This window comes from Camelus ferus, chromosome 5 (genome assembly GCF_009834535.1).
Source record: "Camelus ferus isolate YT-003-E chromosome 5, BCGSAC_Cfer_1.0, whole genome shotgun sequence".
In the NCBI taxonomy this organism is placed as follows: domain Eukaryota; kingdom Metazoa; phylum Chordata; class Mammalia; order Artiodactyla; family Camelidae; genus Camelus; species Camelus ferus.
Genome location: NC_045700.1, coordinates 4,841,978 through 4,861,394, shown reverse-complemented (window position 1 = coordinate 4,861,394; position 19,417 = coordinate 4,841,978). Strand labels below are relative to the sequence as shown.

Below are 19,417 nucleotides of genomic sequence, written 5' to 3'. Positions count from 1 at the left end.
CGGAGAAGACCCCAGGCATTCCCTTACCTCATCGGGATGGGGGTCTTGCTGACTGCCTTCCCCTCCGCCCCGGGCACCCTGAAAGAGTGGGGCCAGGAGGCGGTGCCGGGGCTCTGGGCGTGTGGGAGAGCACGAGAGAGGAGGAAGAGGCAGAAGGGCTCCAAGAGGAAATGGCAGAGTCTCCTGAGCCCACGGAATTTATTACAGGACTTTGTCCTTGGGTTCCAGGCACACCCACTCCCACAGGGCTCCTGCCCCCCCGCCGCTCACAGAGCCTCCCAGCTGGGCGATCTTTAACCCCGGCCTCTTCAGCAGAGTCCTCACGGGCCACTGGAGCCCGATTCCTCACTCCTGTTGCTGGCCACCCACCAAACCCTGTGGTGCGTGCATCCAGGGAGCCGAGCATCTTCCCAGGCACCACGGGTACTCCGAGGAAGCCCACGTAGGAGCTCTGCTCCCAAACACCCCATGTCCTAATCAGGGACACCCCCAGGAGATGCCGGGAAGCCTTAGAACTAAAGGCTAGCAGGTTCCTGTGAGACAGGCCAGCACCCGGGACCTGGGACCCTATGCTGCGGTGCTTGTGCCCAGACAAACCCCTCCTCAAGCAATAGAATACAAAGAAACTATAAGCGACTAAAAATAAATGAGTGCATGCGCAGGTGCGGCAAATTATGAACAATAAAATACAAAAAAGACCAAAAACCCAATGGCCACTTCTGAGGTGTCAGGAGCAAAAGCAGGGGACCCTGCATGACCCCTGCACACAGCGCCACCAAGCGGGTGGGCAGGCCACCTGAGCCACCCTCCAGCCCGACCCCTGGACCTCACCCCATTTAGGGGACCAGCTCACCCCAACTCAAGAAGCCAGCAAGGCCAGCTGTTTCTTGTTCTAACTCCCTCTTGCTGCAGCACGAGTCCCAATAAAGACTTGCCTGAATTTCTCGTCTGGACTCTTACCAATTTCCATTGATTAAGGAATCCAGGAACCCTGGTCAGCAACACCTGGGAGCAGCGGCGGCTGGCTTGGGCTGGGACTTGAATGAGGAGGGGATTTTCATTATGAGGCAAATACAGACCCTTCAAAGGAAGAGGCATCAGGTAGTGAGCACTGGCAGAAGCCAGACTGGAGGCGACCGGCAGTCCCTGGAAGTGAGGGTGAGAGCTTTGAAGGCGAGCGGAAGATGAGTCCCCAGGAGATACCTGCTCAGCGGCACCCCTTTCCCTGGGTGAAGAGAGGCCTGGGGGGGTCCTCACAGTTGGCAGTCAGGTTCCTCCCCTCCCCTAGGACTAGGAGGGAACTGCAGGAACTAGCTCTGAGGGAGAGCTGAGGCCACTGCAGGGCAGCAACCCTGAGCTCGAGAGCATCTTTCAGGGACAGGAACCAAGTGCTGGTGGAGGAGAGATGGGTAAGGTGGAAAAGCCACGGAGGTGGAGACCACATGGCCCCAGAGACCACTTTCTGTGCTGTCTGCGCTGGGCTCCGCGGAGACCCAGATTCTGCTACGCACTCCATTGCTGAGATAGCTCGAAGGAATTTCTGTTTTGTTTAGCAGGGGGAGGTTACTGGGTTTATTTATTTAATGGTGGCACAGAAGATTGAATCCAGGACTCATACATGCTAAGCATGTGCTCTTGAAGGAGTTTGTTTCTTGACATTGCTAGAATGGGCGGGGCTCAGATCCGAAGTCCTGATGGGCCGGAGGGAGGTGGGGTGGGTGGGGTGGGCGTCCACCATCTCAGTCCAGGAGAAAACAACTCATTCCTGATTGTGCTTTATCCCCATAACCCATTCGAGTAACCCACCCAGAGGTCTGCTGGAGGCAGCAGTACGGGCACAAAATCTAAGAGCCATAGAGAGTGAATAAATCTGAGTCTTGGGCCATGGCATTTAAACCCGGGGCACTGGTCATAAACATGGGGACCTCTGCCCCGTGACCAGGATCAATGGCATCCTGGTGACTAATTTGATTGCCCTGGGGATGTTGAATGAATGCAAGGAGAAAGCAAAACCTGATTACGTGGCAACTCAATAAACCAGGAATTGATGCTGATGACGCTGATTCTGATGATAACAATACTGTGTCCAGCCCTTGGGTGAGGCTGAGAGTGAGAGGCCCAAGGAGAGAAGCTTTACTTCTGAAAAAAAGAAGCATTAGGATGGATTTCTCTTTTTTTTTCAATTTATTTATTTCTTGTTTTTGTTTAGGATGGAGGAAATTAGGCTTATTTATTGACTTATTTATTTGAATGGGGGGACTGGGGATTGAACAGGACCTCGTGCATGCTAAGCGCACACTCTACCACTGAGCTACACACTCCCCACAGGATGGACTTCTTCTCCCAGGGCTGGAAATCTCTGCGTGTACCAAGGTCAGTTTCTTTTCCTCCTGGTCCTGCAGCTGGGATACCCTTTCCAGCCTCACTCACAATTTGGATCAGCCTCTGAATGAGAGTAAGTAGGATGTTTCACTTCCAGGCCTGGCCCATTAAAACCTCCGGTGCCTTCCCGCACTGTCTTTCTTCTCCCCTTGGCTGCTAGTAGCATGCATAGCAGTGGATTCTGAGGCCCCAGGGGATAGCAGAGCCACAATATGAAAAGAGCCTGGGTTCCTGAATGACTCCTAAAGGCAGAAAACCACCTCCACCCCACCACCGACCCCACTACCCATTTATAAGAGAAAGAAATAATTTTTTTGTCTCAAGTTACTGACATTGGTTGTTGTTATACTAATTAACCCACCGTGATGAAACCTGATGCCTCTCCCATCCAAATCTGCCTTTGTCTTTCAAATATCAGCTCAAATACTCCTCCCCCAGGAAGTTGGCCCTGACTGCTACAGTTCACTCTGACTTTGACGACCTTTTAATTTCGATGGCACTTGTGACTCAAATCGTGTAATTTACCAGTCAGAATGTATTTTTTTTTTTCAGAGTAGGGCTTCCTGATGGATTGTAAGTTTCTACAAGTAAGAATCATATGTTAGATTTTTTTTTTGTATCTTCCCAGTGCCTGATAATAATAATAATGACCAGCATATATATTATGTCCCAGGAATCACTATTTACACATAAACACACTTACTCCTCATAACAACTCTATGATATAAACACTACTATTACCCCTAACTTACAGATGAGGACACAGAAGAACAGGGACATTACACAACTTGTCCCATGTCACAAGCTAGAAAGTGATAGACCCAGGATTCAGACCCATGCACTTGAGTGATGAATGTGCTTCTGGTAATTATACCATCCTCACCATAATTGTTTCAGGACTGTGAGGTTGGCTGTCCAGTGAAACTGCAGCCCCTTTTGGGCCGGGAGCAATGATATTGACCCCATTTGTTCTGATACCTGAAGCTACGGTTCTTGCACAGACACTGGACAAATGGAAAGAACTTGCCAGGCAATCCTCTGCTTGCTTGTCTGATTGTACTTTAAAAATTCTTATTGAATTATAGTTGACTTACAATGTTATGTTACTTTCTGGTGTACAGCATAGTGAGTCAGTAACATACATATGTTCTTTTTCATTATAAGTTATTAAAAGCATTGAATATAGTTCCCCGTACTATACCATAGGGCCTTGTTGTTTATTTACTTTATATACAGTTGTTTGTATCTACTAATCCCTAACTCCCAAGTTATCCCTCCCCACTACCTTCCCCTCCAGGTAATCATAAGTTGGTTTTCTATGTCTGTGAATTGTTTTTGTTTTGTAAATAAGTTCATTTATATCATTTTTAAGATTCCATATATGAGTGATATCATATATTTGTCTTTTTCTGACTTACTTCACTTAGTATGTTAATCTCCAGGTCCATCCATGTTGCTGCAGATGACATTTTATTCTTTTTTATGGCTGAGTAGTATTCCATTGTATAACTATATCACATCTTCTTTATCCAGTCATCTGTCAATGGACATTTAGGTTGCTTCCATGTCTTGGCTATTGCAAATAGTGTTGCTATGAACATTGGGGTGCATGCATCTTTTCAAATTGGAGTTTTCTCTGGATATATGCCCAGGAGTGGGATTGCTGGATCAGATTGTTCTTGATCAAAGAACTCCACACATCTCCTCTTGTAAACTAGACTTGGTGACTCACTTCCAAATAATAAAGTATGAAGAAGGAAAAAGTAACTTTCCATTAGAAAAACATAGAAACCACTGTCCTAACTAAGTGTTATGAGCTGAATTGTGTGCCTCCAAAATGCATGTTAAAACCTTATCTCCTCCAAAACCTCAGAATGTACTGTGTTTGGAGACAGGACCATTAAAGAATTAATTAAGGTTAAATAAGGTCATTAGGGTGGAGCCCTAATCCAACCTGACTGATGCCCTTAGAGATTAGGACAGAGACATGAAGAGAGACAAGGCAGAGACAGAGGAAGACCGTTGCTATCTACAAGCCAGGGAGAGAATCCTTAGAAGAAACCAACCCTGCTGCCCTGATGATCTTGGCCTTCCCTGCTTCCAGAACTGTAAGAAAATAAATCCCTTTTATTTAAGCTGCCCAGTCTGTCATGTTTGTTACAGCAGCCCTAGCAGACTAACACACCAAGTGATCAAGTTTAACATCCTCTGTGAAGTGTCATATTCATGTGCTGTGATGAGAAGTGTACTTCACCTCTGTGATCTTCTTCCTCAAAACCCGTAACCCCAGTCTAACACTGAGAAAAACATCAGGCAAATCAAATTGAGGGCCATTCTACAAAATATCTGACCAGGATGCCTCAAAACTTTTAAGATTGTGAAAAACAAGGCAAGTTTGGGAAACTGTCATAGACCAGAGGAGACTGAGGAGACATGACAATTAAATGCAGCGTGGGATCACAGATGGGGTCCTGGGACAAAAAAAAAAAAAAAAAAAAAAGGCCATTAGTAGAAAAACTGGTGAAATCTAAATAAAGTCTAGAGTTTTGTTAGTAGTACGTATCAGTGTTGGTTTCTGGGTTTTGACAAAGATAATGGCAAATGGTAATGTAGGTTGTTAGTATTATGGAAAATTGGATGAGGGATATATGAAAACTATATTATCTTTGCAAATTTTCTATAAATCTGAAGTTATTCCAAAATTAAAAGGGTATTAAAAAACAAAGAATCCATAGCACAGGGAACTATAGTCAATTTCTTATAATAACATATAATGGAAAACAATCTGAAAAGAAAAAATACATACGTATGTATATGTATAACTGAATCACTGCTGTACACCTGAAACTAACATTGTAAGTCAACTACACTTCAATAAAAAATTAAATAAATAAATAAATAAATAAATTTAATTTTTGTTCTAAAAAACAACAAAAATCCCCAAAGAATCCATTTGAGCCACTGCTTTCAAGTTTTTGAGATCCATATCAAGGAGATTTGTTGGGTCGTATGATCATCCTATGTTTAACTTTTTGAGGACTGGCCAAACTATTTCCCGGTGGCTGCACAATTTTACATTCCCACTAACAACTGTTTAAAGATTTCAGTTTCTCTACCCCCTCACCAACACTTGTTTCTATTATTTCGATTGCAGTCATTCTAGTTGGTGTCAAGTATATCCCATGGTGGTTTTGATTTGCATTTTTTCTAGTGACCAATGACACTGAGCATCTTTTCATGTGCTTATTGTCCACTTGTATGTCTTCTCTAGAGAAATGTCTGTTCAAGTTCTTTGCCCATTTTGAACCGGGCTGTTTGTCCTCTTGTTACTGAATTGTAGGTGCTCTTCATATAGTCTAGATAATAAGACCTTATCAGCTAGATGAATTGTCAAAATGTTCTCCCATTTGGTGGGCTGTCTTTTTACTCTCTTGATAGTGCTCCTTTGAAGTACAGAAATTTTAGTTTGAATGAAGTCCACTTTACCTCTTTTTGTTGTTTTTGCCTATGCTTTTGGTGTCATATTTAAGAAACCATTGCTAAATCCAAGGTCACATAGGTTTGCTTCTATGTTTTCTTCTAAAAGTTTTAAAGCTTAACTCTTACATCTAGATCTTTACCCATTTTGAGTTAATTTTTGCATATGGTGTAAGATAAGGGTCCAACTTCATTTTTTTTTTGGTATGTAGATAACCAGTTTTTCCAGCACCATTTGTTGAAGAGACTGTTCTTTCCCCCATTGAATGGTCTTGGCACCCTTGTCAAAAATCGGTTGACCATAGATATGGGGGCTTATTTTTGGATTCTCAATTCTATTTGGTCTGTATATTGATCCTTATGCCAATACTGTTTTGATTAATGTAGCTTTGTAGTAAATTTTGAAATCAGGGAGTTTAAGTCCTCCAACTTTATTCTTATTCAAGATCGTTTTGACTCTTCAGGTGTTCCTTGCAATTGTATATGAATTTTAGGATGGGTTTTTCCATTTCTGAAAAAAACAAAGCCACTGGGATTATGAGAGGGATTGCATTGAATCTGTAGAGGAGAAACCCTTGATGACACACCGTAGTCGCTGCTCCCACCCTTCCAGTGATGTGGTGCTCACCACAAACCCAAACCAAAACAAACTAAAACGATACAAAAACAAAGACTCCTCTTGTTACTTGAATGATTTTCAGCCACACACAAATAATTGTGCACTGAGGTAGGCTTTGCTCAGTGCAGGGCACACATCTATGGTTTCTATACAAAGCAAGACCAGAATCCATGAAGAACTCTCTGCCTGGATCATTGGGCCTAGCAATGTGGCCCAACCATGGCAAACTGGTCTGGGTAGCTTTTACACCATGGCAACTGGAGACCAGCGCTTCCAGTTTTCAAATTATGGGCTGTAACCATTAGGGGGCTGTAAACTTATTTGATATGTTGACCTACAACAATAAAACAACCAGTTCACCAGCAAAATGGGTTTATTCAGAAACAGCAAAGAATTGCAACTCAGGACATGCACTCTGTGGCAAACCACAGGCAAGTCTAGAGAACAAAGGAAAGAAGCGTTCTATAACAGAGGAGAAAGGGGAGTGGGAGGGGCTGTTAAACAGAGTCCACTGGAAGGAACTGGGAGTTTGAAGCACAGTGGCTTTTCATCGGTTGAGTTGTGACCATCTTTTATTGGCTGGGCTGTTGCCAGGCAAGCAGAAACCCTTCCTTCCTCCTGCTAGGTAGTAAAGAGTAAACTTCCTGCTGGAGATGCAAAGACGCTCCTCTTTCTGTTGGGTCTGCAGTTGACATGGAGCAGTAGGGTATAAGAGCTCTCTTTTGTAATTTCCTGGCTCCATTTTAAATAATGTTCTGCTTACCAATTTTTCCAGATACAACATGACAAAATTATCATGTGGAGTAAGGGTAAGTGTTCTGTGTTATTAAAAAACTTAAAAGCTTATTCCTGCTATCTTTCCTTGTCTTCCTCCCCCCATCCCTGACAATATGTTTCTTATACAATTTTCAAATTTTAAAAATATAGTTACAAGCAACAACAAATGCATGTTATCCTCCCCTATTTACAAAAGATGGCACATCTTAACACTGTTCTACACTTTGCATCTTTTTACAGCTTAGAAATCTTTTTATGTATCAGTACATAAGAGAGTTTCCTTGCTTTTTATTACAACTACATAACATTCCATTGTACAGATGTATCATAATTTTGTGATCATTCCTGTTTGCACATTTGGGTTATTTCCAGCATTTTGCTGCAGTGAATAATTCTGTAGTCGAGTGTATTTGTAGGATGCATTTTCTGAAGTGAAATTGCTATGCTGATAGGCATATGCATTTGTAATATTTATAAATATTGCCAGATTGCTTACTGTAGAAGGCTGTACTAGTATATCCCCAACAGCACCTTATGAAAGGGCCTCACCAGTGGAATGTTATCAGATTTTTGCAATCTGAGAAGTGAAAAATAGTATCTCAATATGATTTTAATTTGCTTTGATCTTATCTTAGGGTGACTATCTTTTCCTGTATCTTAGAGCCATTAATATTTTCTCTTTTGTGAATTGTCACATCCTTTGCCCATTTTCCTATTGAGTCATTAGCCTTATCAATTTCTAGCAGCTCTATACTCATTAGGGAGATTAGCCCTTGGTCTATGATACAAATTGAAAAAAAATTTTTTTTTTTTACTTCCTAATCATTTACCTTTTGGTTTTGCTAATAGTGCAATGCTTTTGCTATGCATGTTTTTACTTTTACTTTTTATTCTTTTAAGGTTTTTATTTACTAATTTACTTGCTTGCTTATTTATTTATTTATTTATTTATTTATTTATATTGAAGTATAGTTGATTAAAGTTTTTGTTTTTATGTGGCCAAATTTTTCAATCTTTTATGGCTTTTCAATCTTTGTTGGAAAGTCCTTCCCAACTTTATTCATTTCAGGAATTTTTAGGTTGGGTTTTTGTTTGCCGTTTTGGTTGTTCACATAAATAAAGTTGTACTGTTTGTAGTCTTCTATGACTGTTTTGTTCACTTGATATGTTCTGGCCATCCTTCCATGTGAGAGCTAAAGATCCAATTCAGTTGTATCAGTGACTGTGTGATGTGCCTTGGTACTGACGTTTAGTGACTCATTATCCACTATTAATGGGCTTTCAGGCGAGCCCCACTTTTCACTATCACAGACGACTTGGCAGGACAAATCTCGCACGTGTCCTAGTGAGCTGTGAGGCTGGGATGTGTGAGAACAGCACACACAGCCAGGGAGCAGGTTTAGAACGCCCTTGTTTCACTGGTTCCTTCACCGGCAGCGCCCTCTATGGGCTCAAGCACAGGAAGGAGGGTCAGACTTGGGAGACTTGTTCTCTGACATAGAATAATGAAACTAAGGAGACTTGAAATCTGATTCAGACTCCTTCATTTGACACGGTAAACTCAGAGCTTGACCTAGAACCCAGATGTCTCAGCTCCCAGCCTGAAGCTCTGCCGGTGCCGGACTGTTCCTTGTATCATGTGTCATTTCACTCCCAGATACATTCAGCAAGTGACAGTGTCTGGCAGAATAAATCCTACAACCACCAAGGATACTCAGTGTCTCTGGGTTATCAGTCAAGGGAAAGAGAGTTCTGGAACGCTCCAAGCTCACCTCTCCCTTCCTCTCTTCTCTGCCCTTAGTATCCTTGGTGTGAAAAACAGCCTCCCTTCTGGGTGTCTCTCTGCCCCCACCAGCATGGACCAGCTGTGCTGGGGCTGAAGTCAGGTAAGAGGACTGGGAAAATGTCAAAGCAGCCAAGACTCAGAGAAGCACATCTGTGTTGCTCCAGAATTTCTCCACTGGGAGCTCTGAGGGACAGCTGGCTGGTGAAAGCGGGGCTCTAGAAAACTCTCCTGGAGCTGTGCTTGCATTTACAAGTGCAACACTTTAACTAAGACTCCATGTGTATTTCAAAAACTGTGCCCCGTATCACTAAATTATTGGCTTCTTCAGTACAAAAACTAGATCTGACTCTTTCTTGCAGCCTTCTGGGGCTCAGCACATTGCTGTGTGTTCAGTCTGCTTCAACCTCTCCATTCTCCAAACCACCAGGACAGTTAAAATCTTTATGTTAAAATTCAGCAACTATTCTCTTGTAATTGCATTGTTTAGCCCAATTACTTTTATGGATGTTGTCATGTACCTTTGGCGAAATTACAACACTTGTATTAGCAGGATTTGCACTGGGTTCCCTCCCACTGAACCTCTTCCTGGACTTCTGCCCTACTCACCTTGCCTTATTTTCACGGGTACACCCTCATGCACTCGCTTTAGAAGAGGGCTTAGATCCTGGGGTCTCTTCTACCAAATGGAAGGACGTGAATATTTAAATTCTGTACCTTTGGTTCCAGACACTTAATTCCTTGCTCTTATGATTCTCACAACAGCCTGAGATGTCATCCCTTCAACTAAAGGTCAGACTTGGAATTCAAAGCTGGTTTCCCCTACACAGGGAAAGAACGCCCACGAAATCTCTTGCAAGAAAATGAGAATTTCCAGAGAGAAAGGAGCCCTCTCTCCTCCTTCCCTTCATGTTTCCTTTTCTGGAGCCGAGAACTGGGTTCTGCCAACATGTTCTGACTGGCTAACGAAGGGTTCCAGGATTATCAACGCTGGGATGTAGATTAAATAAGGCCATTCTGAGAATTTACAGCAGAGCTAGCATCAGAGAATCCACATATCTCAACTCCAAGATAGGAGGTGGACTTTTCAGGGCACCCCCATGAGGCCTTACAACAGGCTAGACACGCCCAGAGATTCAGGCCAAGATGTATGCTTTGCCAACTAACAAAAGGCCCTATAACTGCAAGTTTACATCTCCTGGGGAATATTTGCTTACACTTCCTCTGGCTCTCCTCCAACCAAAAGGCAGTAACATTGTCCTCTTTATTTAAGACAAAAACAAACGAGCAAGGAAGTGCACTTTATTTGGGGTACTGCAATAGAGAAAGCACTCCAGATACGAAGGTCAGAGTGCCTAGGCAAGGTAGTTTTGTCTCTGGCTTTCGTAGGGAGAACGGTGGGTGATTTATAGTAGGGATTGGTTTGCAATCAGAAGTTTCCATCAGTCAGGTGAAGAGAAAATGTTTATTTCTGTATTTAGCTAGTTTTGAAGTGGCAAAGGCGTGAACAGGAAGTTGGGGGATCTGAGCTTGACCTTATGAGCACGTTCAGAAGAAAGGGGAAAGGTCTTTGGCCTTGGGGGTCATCTATAAGTCTTATGGGACTTAGAATGGAGAGTGAGTTTTCTCTAAGAGATAGGGAGAAGGATGTTCCTTGCAGTGAGCCGTTCTGGGAACACTGATAGGTCAGGAAGTTTCTTAACCACCAATGTTTCCCAGGAGCTTATAGGGCTCAAGTAAAATTCAACAATATCACTCTTGCCAAGACTTCATCAGACGGCCCTTCTGGCGGCAAAACCCTGTACTTCTTATTGTTGACCAAATGGCTTCTTAAGATGGAAATTAAGTCGTTATTCTAAAGAAGAAAGGAGGAAAGAGGCCTTGACAAGGGGCCCTTTTGATCATGCCGCTAACGCATCAACCCTCCCGGCCAGTCACAGGCTCCGAACTACGAGTCCCAGAGCGCAATGCGCCACCGCCTCCCGTCCTCAGGGCGGGAATCGAGCGCCTCGCTGCATGACGGGAACGATGCTGGCGCATGGTGGAAAATTTAATTTTAGGAGTTCTTCATTTTCTCGGAAGGGTAGCTCAGAAGTTGCTGAAACAAAGGCGCGGACGGAGAACCAATAAAGTAACATCATCATCTCCACGGGGAACAGACCTGTTTCCTCCAAGGGAAGTCTTTGCCACCGGAGCGCTCCCTCAATTTCCCGGCAGTCTCCCTTCCGGCCGGGAGTGCGTCATTACCGCTGCGCCTTCTCATTGGCCGAATGACGGGCGCCTGCGCCTGCGCGCTGCGTTCTTTTGAGGGTCGCGGGTAGACTCCATTTTGGCCCCAGAGGTGTTTCTGGGAAGTAGAGCGCCGACCCACACGCCTGGCCGGCCTGCCGGGTCCTGCCTTTTGCGCCCGAATATCTAGGTCCGAGTGTTGGCGTCTGCAGTTACTGCTGTCTTCCTCTCCGCAGCCTCCAAACCCTCCGATCGGGCGGGAGCCTGTGAGCGCTGGGCCGCGCCATCGGTGGTCACCGCGCCGGGAAGGAGGTGACGGGGGCGGCGCGGGGCGCAGACACTCCCCGCCGAGAGCCGCCTGCCATGGACTCGGAATATTACGGTGGCGACCAGTCAGGTGGGGCCGGGACCTAGGGACAGGGCTGGGGGCGGAGCGGTCACTCGGCGGAGCTTGGCCTCGCACCCCGCAGGAAGGGAGGGAGGCCCCGGAGACGTTCCCTCCCCGGGTTGGGCCCTTTGGGGACTGTGAGGCCCAGCGCGGACCTTCTGCCTGCCGGCTGCGGACCCAAAGTTAGAACCTCGGAGAGGGGATTCTAGAGGGACAGCCGTCTTCTGAATCGGGGAAGGATTTCGGTGAACTTGGAAAGCCACTTCCATATATTCAGCGCTCACTGCGTGGAAAGTACTGGGGAAGGTCTCTCCTGATAGGGGATTTTTTTTTTTTTTTCAGGAGTTGAGTGTGTTTTTCGAGAATCCAAGGGAGGTGTCCTGTCTAGACTTTTCACTCTGGGTTGGGACTAGTTTGGTCTCGCGTGCAAACTAGTTTTTCCCATTAAAAAAAAAGCGTAGAACCCTTATTTTTGAGTTGTATAAATACTTTAAGGCGCGTACCTCTGAGACTTACTGGTGGGTTTTGTGCCTTTTCTTCACCTTGAGATCTTTCTTCTGCTCACTGAAGTATGTTCTTTCTTTCCTGTTTACTTAATAAACACCGGGCCCCCCTGAGCTAATACAGTGCTAGTAACCGGAGATCCAAAGACGGAATAAGACAGGACCTTGTGGGAAATAAAAACGTTAAGTTTGCTTTCCCTTTGTGTCCTAGTTCCATTGAGTATTCTAAATTAAAAGTGCTTAAATAATTTTCTAAACGTTAACCTCTTTTCTGTTTCGGGTTCACTTCTTATTATATGACAGCGAATAGTAATGAGTGCACATTTCCAAACATACCCTGCTGTTCTGCTTTAAACGTTTCCCTAAAGTTTTCAAGACAGTTTGCATTTCTGTTTTTAAATTATTCGAAAATCATATGTAATACGTGTACATAAAGTGCTGAAAGGCATGAAAAATTAGCAGTTCCCTGACTTTTTCATTCTTTTAGCCACTTTTTGATGTTTACCTCTGTATTCCTAATTTATCCTATCTCTTGCTGCATCATTTTTAGGCATTCTGTAATGATTTCCTGTTACACTGGGACAAGATTTTAGCCTCATCTATACCCTCTTCTCCCCCTTATTCTAACCGTTGGAGCATAATTGTTGCATTTCAAAACTTTTAACTATATAATTAAAGTATTAAATATATTAAATATTATATATATATATATATATTCTTTACTCTTTAGCCAAGTAGAGTAGCTCATTAGTATGATAGTAATTCCATTCTTACACAGTTATTTGGTTTTCCTGTAGTTGTCTGGTTCATTTAAAAATGTATTATTTTTATTAAACATCTAACCGGGTCTACCCACATCCTCCAACAGCCCTAAATTCCTCAGTACAATTTTGCTTTGTATTTTTAAAGTATCAGTTAAAAGCAGGTAGCAGTTCGTTTTGTAGTAGTATAGTCGTGTAAGCTTTACTTTAAGGAGGTTACACTATTTCTGAACTGGAGTGCCTTGTGCTCTTCACTCATAAACGAATACTTCCTGTACATCACGTCCCAGGCAGTGTTCTGGGCTCCAGGGATTCAGCAGTGAACAAGAATCCCTGCTCTTCTGGCACTTGCATTCAAGTGAGGAAAGACCAACATTACACAGAATTAACTTGGTAAGTTACGTAGTACATTAGAAAGTGGTAAGTAAGTGCCATGGAGAGAATAGACTCAGTTATTTTAACAGAAGGTCGAAATAGAGTGCACGCTGTGATCTACAGTTTGTTGACTTGGGCCTTAGTGATATTTCTTAAGCGTCATATTCCCTTAATGATGTATTCACTGCCACATTTATCAACAGTACACGTTATGATTGTTGTGATACTTATGATGCTTATGATTCATATAAGTATGATAGTGTTGCCTTGTTCACCAGTTAGCATCGTTAGTTATGCTTCATGAGTGGTAACCTTTGCTCTTACATTGTTCTTGATTCATTGTGTTCATTTCAGTTGTAGATGTCACCCATCTTACACCTTAAGTGGGTTTTTGTTTTATTTTTGAGCAGATGATGGTGGCGCTACCCCAGTACAGGATGAACGGGATTCAGGGTCAGACGTTGAGGATGATGTAAATGAGCAGCACTCTGGATCAGACACTGGAAGTGTAGAACGTCATTCAGAGGTATTGGCTGAACAACATCTTTGGGGAGCCTTTTCCCTTGCGTTCTATGAGATCTGTTTTACTTAGGAGTTGTAGAGACCCTGTCAAGGGGTCTAGACCTCAAACTCTGAGAGTAAAGCATTATAAAATAATAGAGAACTGCTTTAAAAATAAATAAATAGGGATAGCCTGGTTATTTATGAAATCACAGGGAATTAAGTTCTGATTGAGTCCCATTTCCAATATTAGGCAGTTTGAACTGTGGTTATTGATTCAGAAAATAGGCCAGGCCTTTGATATTTGGCTAGGCTTCCCTATTCCCAGAATGCTGTCTTAGTGGAACAATGAGCATTTGCAATCTAAAAAAATAGCAGTTGAAATCGAAATTTATGGGGGTTATCACCTATTAAATTTGTATCAGGATTTGGACTTTCTCGATATGAACTGTTCCAATGTATATAGGTATGTAATAACAGCAAACATAATTTTAGAAGCTGTTTTTGCTTAATAATCCAGAATAGAACTGGGTCTTGTGTATAGCATTTCAACATATTTGGCCTGTTACATAAATATTCTTTAAACTGTTTAATTTGCTTCCTTGGTTATACAATCTGTACTGCACAATGTTAACAAAATTAAATTGGGACTTTTCCAATAAGTCGGCTACAAGTTTTCAGTAAACACAAACTGAAACACGGAGGAATGATAAAGATGGCCAAACTTTCTTTTAAGAACTCATGCCATATATTTTGTTTGACTGCACATGCAACAGAAAATTGTCTGATTTTAAGCGGTAGATGCAGTTGTTAGAGATTGTGTTATTGACTCTGTCCCTTGACAGATCATTAGTACATGCATGTATCCAACAAATATTTATTGAGCACCTGCTGTGTGTCAGACTCCTTTGACATATCGGTGACCAAATCGGGAGGTTCCACTGCCACCAAAATCCTCTTCCTGGATTTACTTTGCAGTAGGAGGAGAAAGACATTAAGTAATGGACACTTTTTTAAATGTAGTTTGTTAGAAAATGATAAATGCTGCCGAGAGAGAGGAAGGAACAAAGTGAAGGGTGGCAGGACAGAGGGCAGGTTTTGGTGTTAGACAGGGTGGTACATGTAGGCCTTATTGAAAGCGTGACATTTGAATCAAGACGTGAAAGGAGGTGAAGGAATAGCCACGTGGCTCTGTAGGGGAAGAACATTCCAAGCAAAGGTCCTAAGGTGGAAACCACTGGCTAGAGTAAGTAGGGGCAGATGAGATCAGAGGCCAGATGGACTGGGAGGAAGGCTTATCTTTTCATTATTTTGATGTCATTCAGTTTTTCTGTATGCCCTTAACGCATTTAGACTGAATTCTAATTAATATACAATTGATAGGTAGAAATTATTTGATAATGTAAACATTGCTGCAGTGTGCTTAGTGTGTGATGTCTTAACTTTCCACTTTGGCAAATAGCATTAGGAGATTTGACTCATGCTTCAGTTTTAAGTGTAGTTAATGTTGGCTTTCTTTTTTTCAACTACTTTTTTGTGACGAGATGGATTCTAAATAAATAAATGTGCATGTTGAAAATTTGGAAATCATCTAAAAGTCTAAAGAAAAAAATAGAAGTCAGCATACTCCTATCGTGGAAATGACTAAACTTTTTAATGTTATTTCTTCTGTACTTTTGTTCCCCTTCTTATATATAATGTATATGTACACTTCAAGTTACTTGAGATTTTACTGTGTATATTTCATACCTATTTTTATCTCTTCACTTAATCAGGATTATACTTAAGTATTTCCTCATGTCATTAAAAATTCTCACTGAGTGTAATTTTTAATGGTTGCATAATAGTTCGTAATATGAATGGACCATTACTGATTCCTAGTTAACATTTAGACTGTTTAATTCTTTGTGATCTTAGAGGAAAAGCTTTCAGCTTCTCACTCTTGAGTGTGATGTTGTTTTGGGCTTGTCAGATGGCCTTTATTATGTTGAGTACATTCTTTCTTTTACCCAATTTGTTGAGAGTTTTTATCAGGAATCAATGTTGAATTTCGTCACTTTTTTTTTTACGTTTATTTAGATGATCATGTGATTTTTAGCCATTTGTTAATGAGGTGTGTCACATTGATTAACTAGTGGATGTTTACCCATACTTGCGTCCCTGGAATAAAACCCATTTGACCATGGTGTAGGATTTTTTTAATGTATTGTTGAATTTGGTTTGCTAATATTTTGTCAAGGATTCTTGTTTCTGTGTTCATCAGGGATGTTAGCCTGTGATTTTCTTTTCTTGTGTCTGGTTTTGGTATTAGGGTAATGCTGACTTCATAAGATGAGTTTGTTTTTTGGCAGCATTTGAGGAGGACTGTATTAATTCTTCTTTAAATGTTTGGTAGAATTCACCAGTGAAGTACATCTGGTCCTGGACTTTTCTATGTTGAAAGGTTTTTGATTGCTGACTTAGTCTCCTTACAGTAATCAGTCTGTTCAGATTTTCTGTTTCTTCTTAATAGGTTGTATGTTTCTAGGAATTTATCCACTTCTTCTAGATTGTCAAATTTTTTGGCATACAGTTGTTTTCAGTTCTTTATGATCCTTTGTGCTTATGTGGTATCTGTTGTAATGTCTCCTTTTTATAGTTTTATTTCTTTGCATCCTCTTTTTTTTTCTTTTAAGTCTAGCTAAAGGTTTTATCTGCTTTTGTTGGTCTTTGTATCTTTCATTTATGTCTGCTCTGTTTTCTGTTATTTTCTTCTAAAAACCTTGAACTTTGTTCTTTTTTCTAGTTCCTTGAGGTGTAAAGTTGTTATTTAAGATATTTCTTTTTCCTTAATGCAGGCATTTATTGCTATAAACTTCTCTCTTAGAATTGGTTTGCTGTATCTCATAAGTTTTATTCATCCCATTTGTTGTATTTCCATTTTCATTTCTCTCAAGATATTTTTTAATTCTTCTTTGACCTGTTGGTTGTTCAGTAACATGATGTTTTATATGTACTTAATTTGTGAATTTTTCAGTTTTCTTTTTGTAACTGGCTTCTAGTATCATACCATTGTGTTCTGAAAATATGTTTCATATAATTTTGGTCTTTTTAAAAATTCTTTAAGGTGTGTTTTGTGGCCTAGTATATGATCTATACTGGAGATTGTTCCATGTGTGCTTGAGAATATGTACTCTGCTGCTGTTGGATGGAATGTTCTGTTAAGTCTACTTGGTCTAATGTGTGGTTTAAGTCCATTGTTTCCTTACTGATTTTTTTTGTTTGGATAATCTTTTCATTATTGAAAGTGAGATATTAAAGTCCCCTGCTGTTGATGTATTGATATATTATTTCTTCCTTCAGGTCTGTTAATATTTGCTTTATATATTTAGGAGCTCTGATGTTGGGTGCATAAATATTTATAAATGTTAGATCCTCTTGTTGGAGTAACTTTTATCATTACGTAATGACTTTCTTTGTACCTTACTGCAGTTTTTGGCTTAAGGTCTATTTTCTTTTATTATAAATATAGCTACCTCTGCTTTCATTTGATTTCCATTTACATGGAATATCTTTTTCTGTTCCCTTTTTTCAGTCTGCATGTGTCCTAAAAGCTGAGTGAGTCTCGCAGGCAGCATGTAGTTCAGTCTTGTCTTTTTCCAGCCATTTTGTCTTTTGGTTGGAGAATTGAGTCCCTTTACATTTAAAGTAAATATTGACGAACATGGACTTACTACTGCCATTTCATTCAGTGTCTTCTGACTGTTTTATCGTTCCTTTTTTCCTTTTCTTGCTCTCTTCCTTTGTGATTTGATGATTTTCTGTTGTGGCATGTTTAGATTACTTTTTTAAAAAAATTCTTGTGTATCTAATGTATCTTTTTGCTTTATGGGTTACCAATGAGACTTACATAAAATATCTTATACTATCTTAAGCTGATAACTTCAAATACATACTAAAGTTATACATTTTTGCTCTCCCCCTCCCCGCATTTTATGTTTTTGATGTTAGACTTCATGTCTTTTTACCTGTCTATCCATTAGCAAATTATTATAGTTATTTTTAATAGTCTGTCCATTTTAGCTTCTTTAATAATATTTTCACTATATATGTGCGTGTGTATGTGTGTGTGTGTATGTATGTATGTATGTATGTATGTATGTATTTATTTATTTATTTATTTATTTATTTATTTATTTTAGTGTTTACTCTAGGGTTTACCACGTATAACTTAGCCAGAATCGGCTTCAGATTACAATAGCTTAATTGCAATGCTATGTAGAAATGTTAGTGTAGCTCTGTTATTTTTCCCTTTTTATAATATTATTGTTATACATATTGTATTTACTAATGCTTAAACCCCAGCAATATATTGTTATAATTACTACTTTACCATCTGAAGTTACTTCCTTAGTGTAATACAGCTTTGTTCCCACATACCTTCTTTGTACTGTCATTGGAAAATGTATTATACATATATTACATTTCTTATTTATTACAGGCCCAACCCTACATTATATACATGTTACTTTATGCAATTGCTATTTAAATAGTTTTTAAAAAAGAAAATACTCATTTATACTGTCTCATAATTACACAGATACCTTTACTGGTGCCCACTGTTTTTCATGCGGATTCACCAAGGTCACTTTCAGCCTGAAGAACTTCCTTTAGTAGTTCTTGTATGGTGGGTCTGCTAGACGAATTCTTTCCTTTTTGGTTATCTGGGAAAATTTTTATTTCTTTTAAGTCTTTTTATTTTTTAAAGATAGCTTTTTTGTATATAGGCTTCTTGATGGACAGTTTTCCTTAGAGCACTTTGAACATGTTATCTCACTGCTTTCTGGCCTCCATTGTTTCCATTGAGAAATCAGCTGTTAATCTTACTGGGTTACTCTTATAAGTGATGAGGTGTTATTTCTGTTTCTGTTGATACTCTATTTGATGCAGTATTGTTACCATCTCCTTTATTTCTTTAATCATGGTTTCCTTTAGTTCAGTGAACATGTTGACAGATGGCCATTTAGAAGTCTTTTTCTGATGAATCTAATACCTGGTTGTTTGCACAGGCAGTTTCTATTACCTGCTTTTTTCCCTAGTTATGGGTCATACTTTCTTGTTTCTTTGCATGGCTCTTAATTTTTTGTTGGAAGCTGAACGTTTTCAATTAATATGTTGTAGCAGCTCTGGATACTGGTCCCACCCAGGGCACGGGCTTGTTTTTGTTATTTGCCTATTCGTTTAGTGACTAGCTGGATTATTTTAGTGAATTCTATTTCCTCATCCACAATTTTCACTCTCTCGTGGTGCATCTTCAGGGACATGCAGCTTGGGGCACGCCCACAGTCCCCTGGGATGGCAACAGTATTAGTAGGGCTCTCTTTTTCCCTTTCCTGACCACAATCAGCTGTTAAACTCCACTGATTGCTCTGTTATTTTCAACAATGCTCCCATGGCACAAATTGCATAATTTGCTCAACAAGCAAAGGTGATCAAATTATGGATCCTTTGAAGGGATAGTTTCTGAAGTCCATGTTCTGACCCCAGGATGAGTCCTCCTAGCTGTCGCATTCCTTGGTTCTCACCTGCAAACCAGCTGGCCTACAGTTTACCCTGTGTCTTGAATCTCCCCCCAGGCGCCTT

General features: G+C 40.9%; 2 protein-coding genes across 3 annotated transcripts in view; one reads left to right on the top strand and one right to left on the bottom strand.

Moving 5' to 3' along the window:
• MYO7B (myosin VIIB) overlaps nt 1-194 on the bottom strand; it is an 89,315-nt gene extending 89,121 nt beyond the window's left edge. For both annotated transcript variants that reach the window (XM_032479218.1, XM_032479219.1), the window contains exon 1: nt 28-194. The gene's annotated coding sequence lies outside the window, so the exon portion shown is untranslated. The remainder of the gene's footprint in view (nt 1-27) is intronic.
• Nucleotides 195-11,358: 11,164 nt separating this feature from the next.
• The window catches only part of IWS1 (interacts with SUPT6H, CTD assembly factor 1), a 40,061-nt gene continuing 32,002 nt past the window's right edge, over nt 11,359-19,417 (top strand). Inside the window, 2 exon segments of the mRNA XM_032479217.1 lie at nt 11,359-11,664; nt 13,705-13,820. Of these exon segments, the coding sequence (XP_032335108.1) occupies nt 11,631-11,664; nt 13,705-13,820 (150 nt within the window). The 5' untranslated portion in view covers nt 11,359-11,630.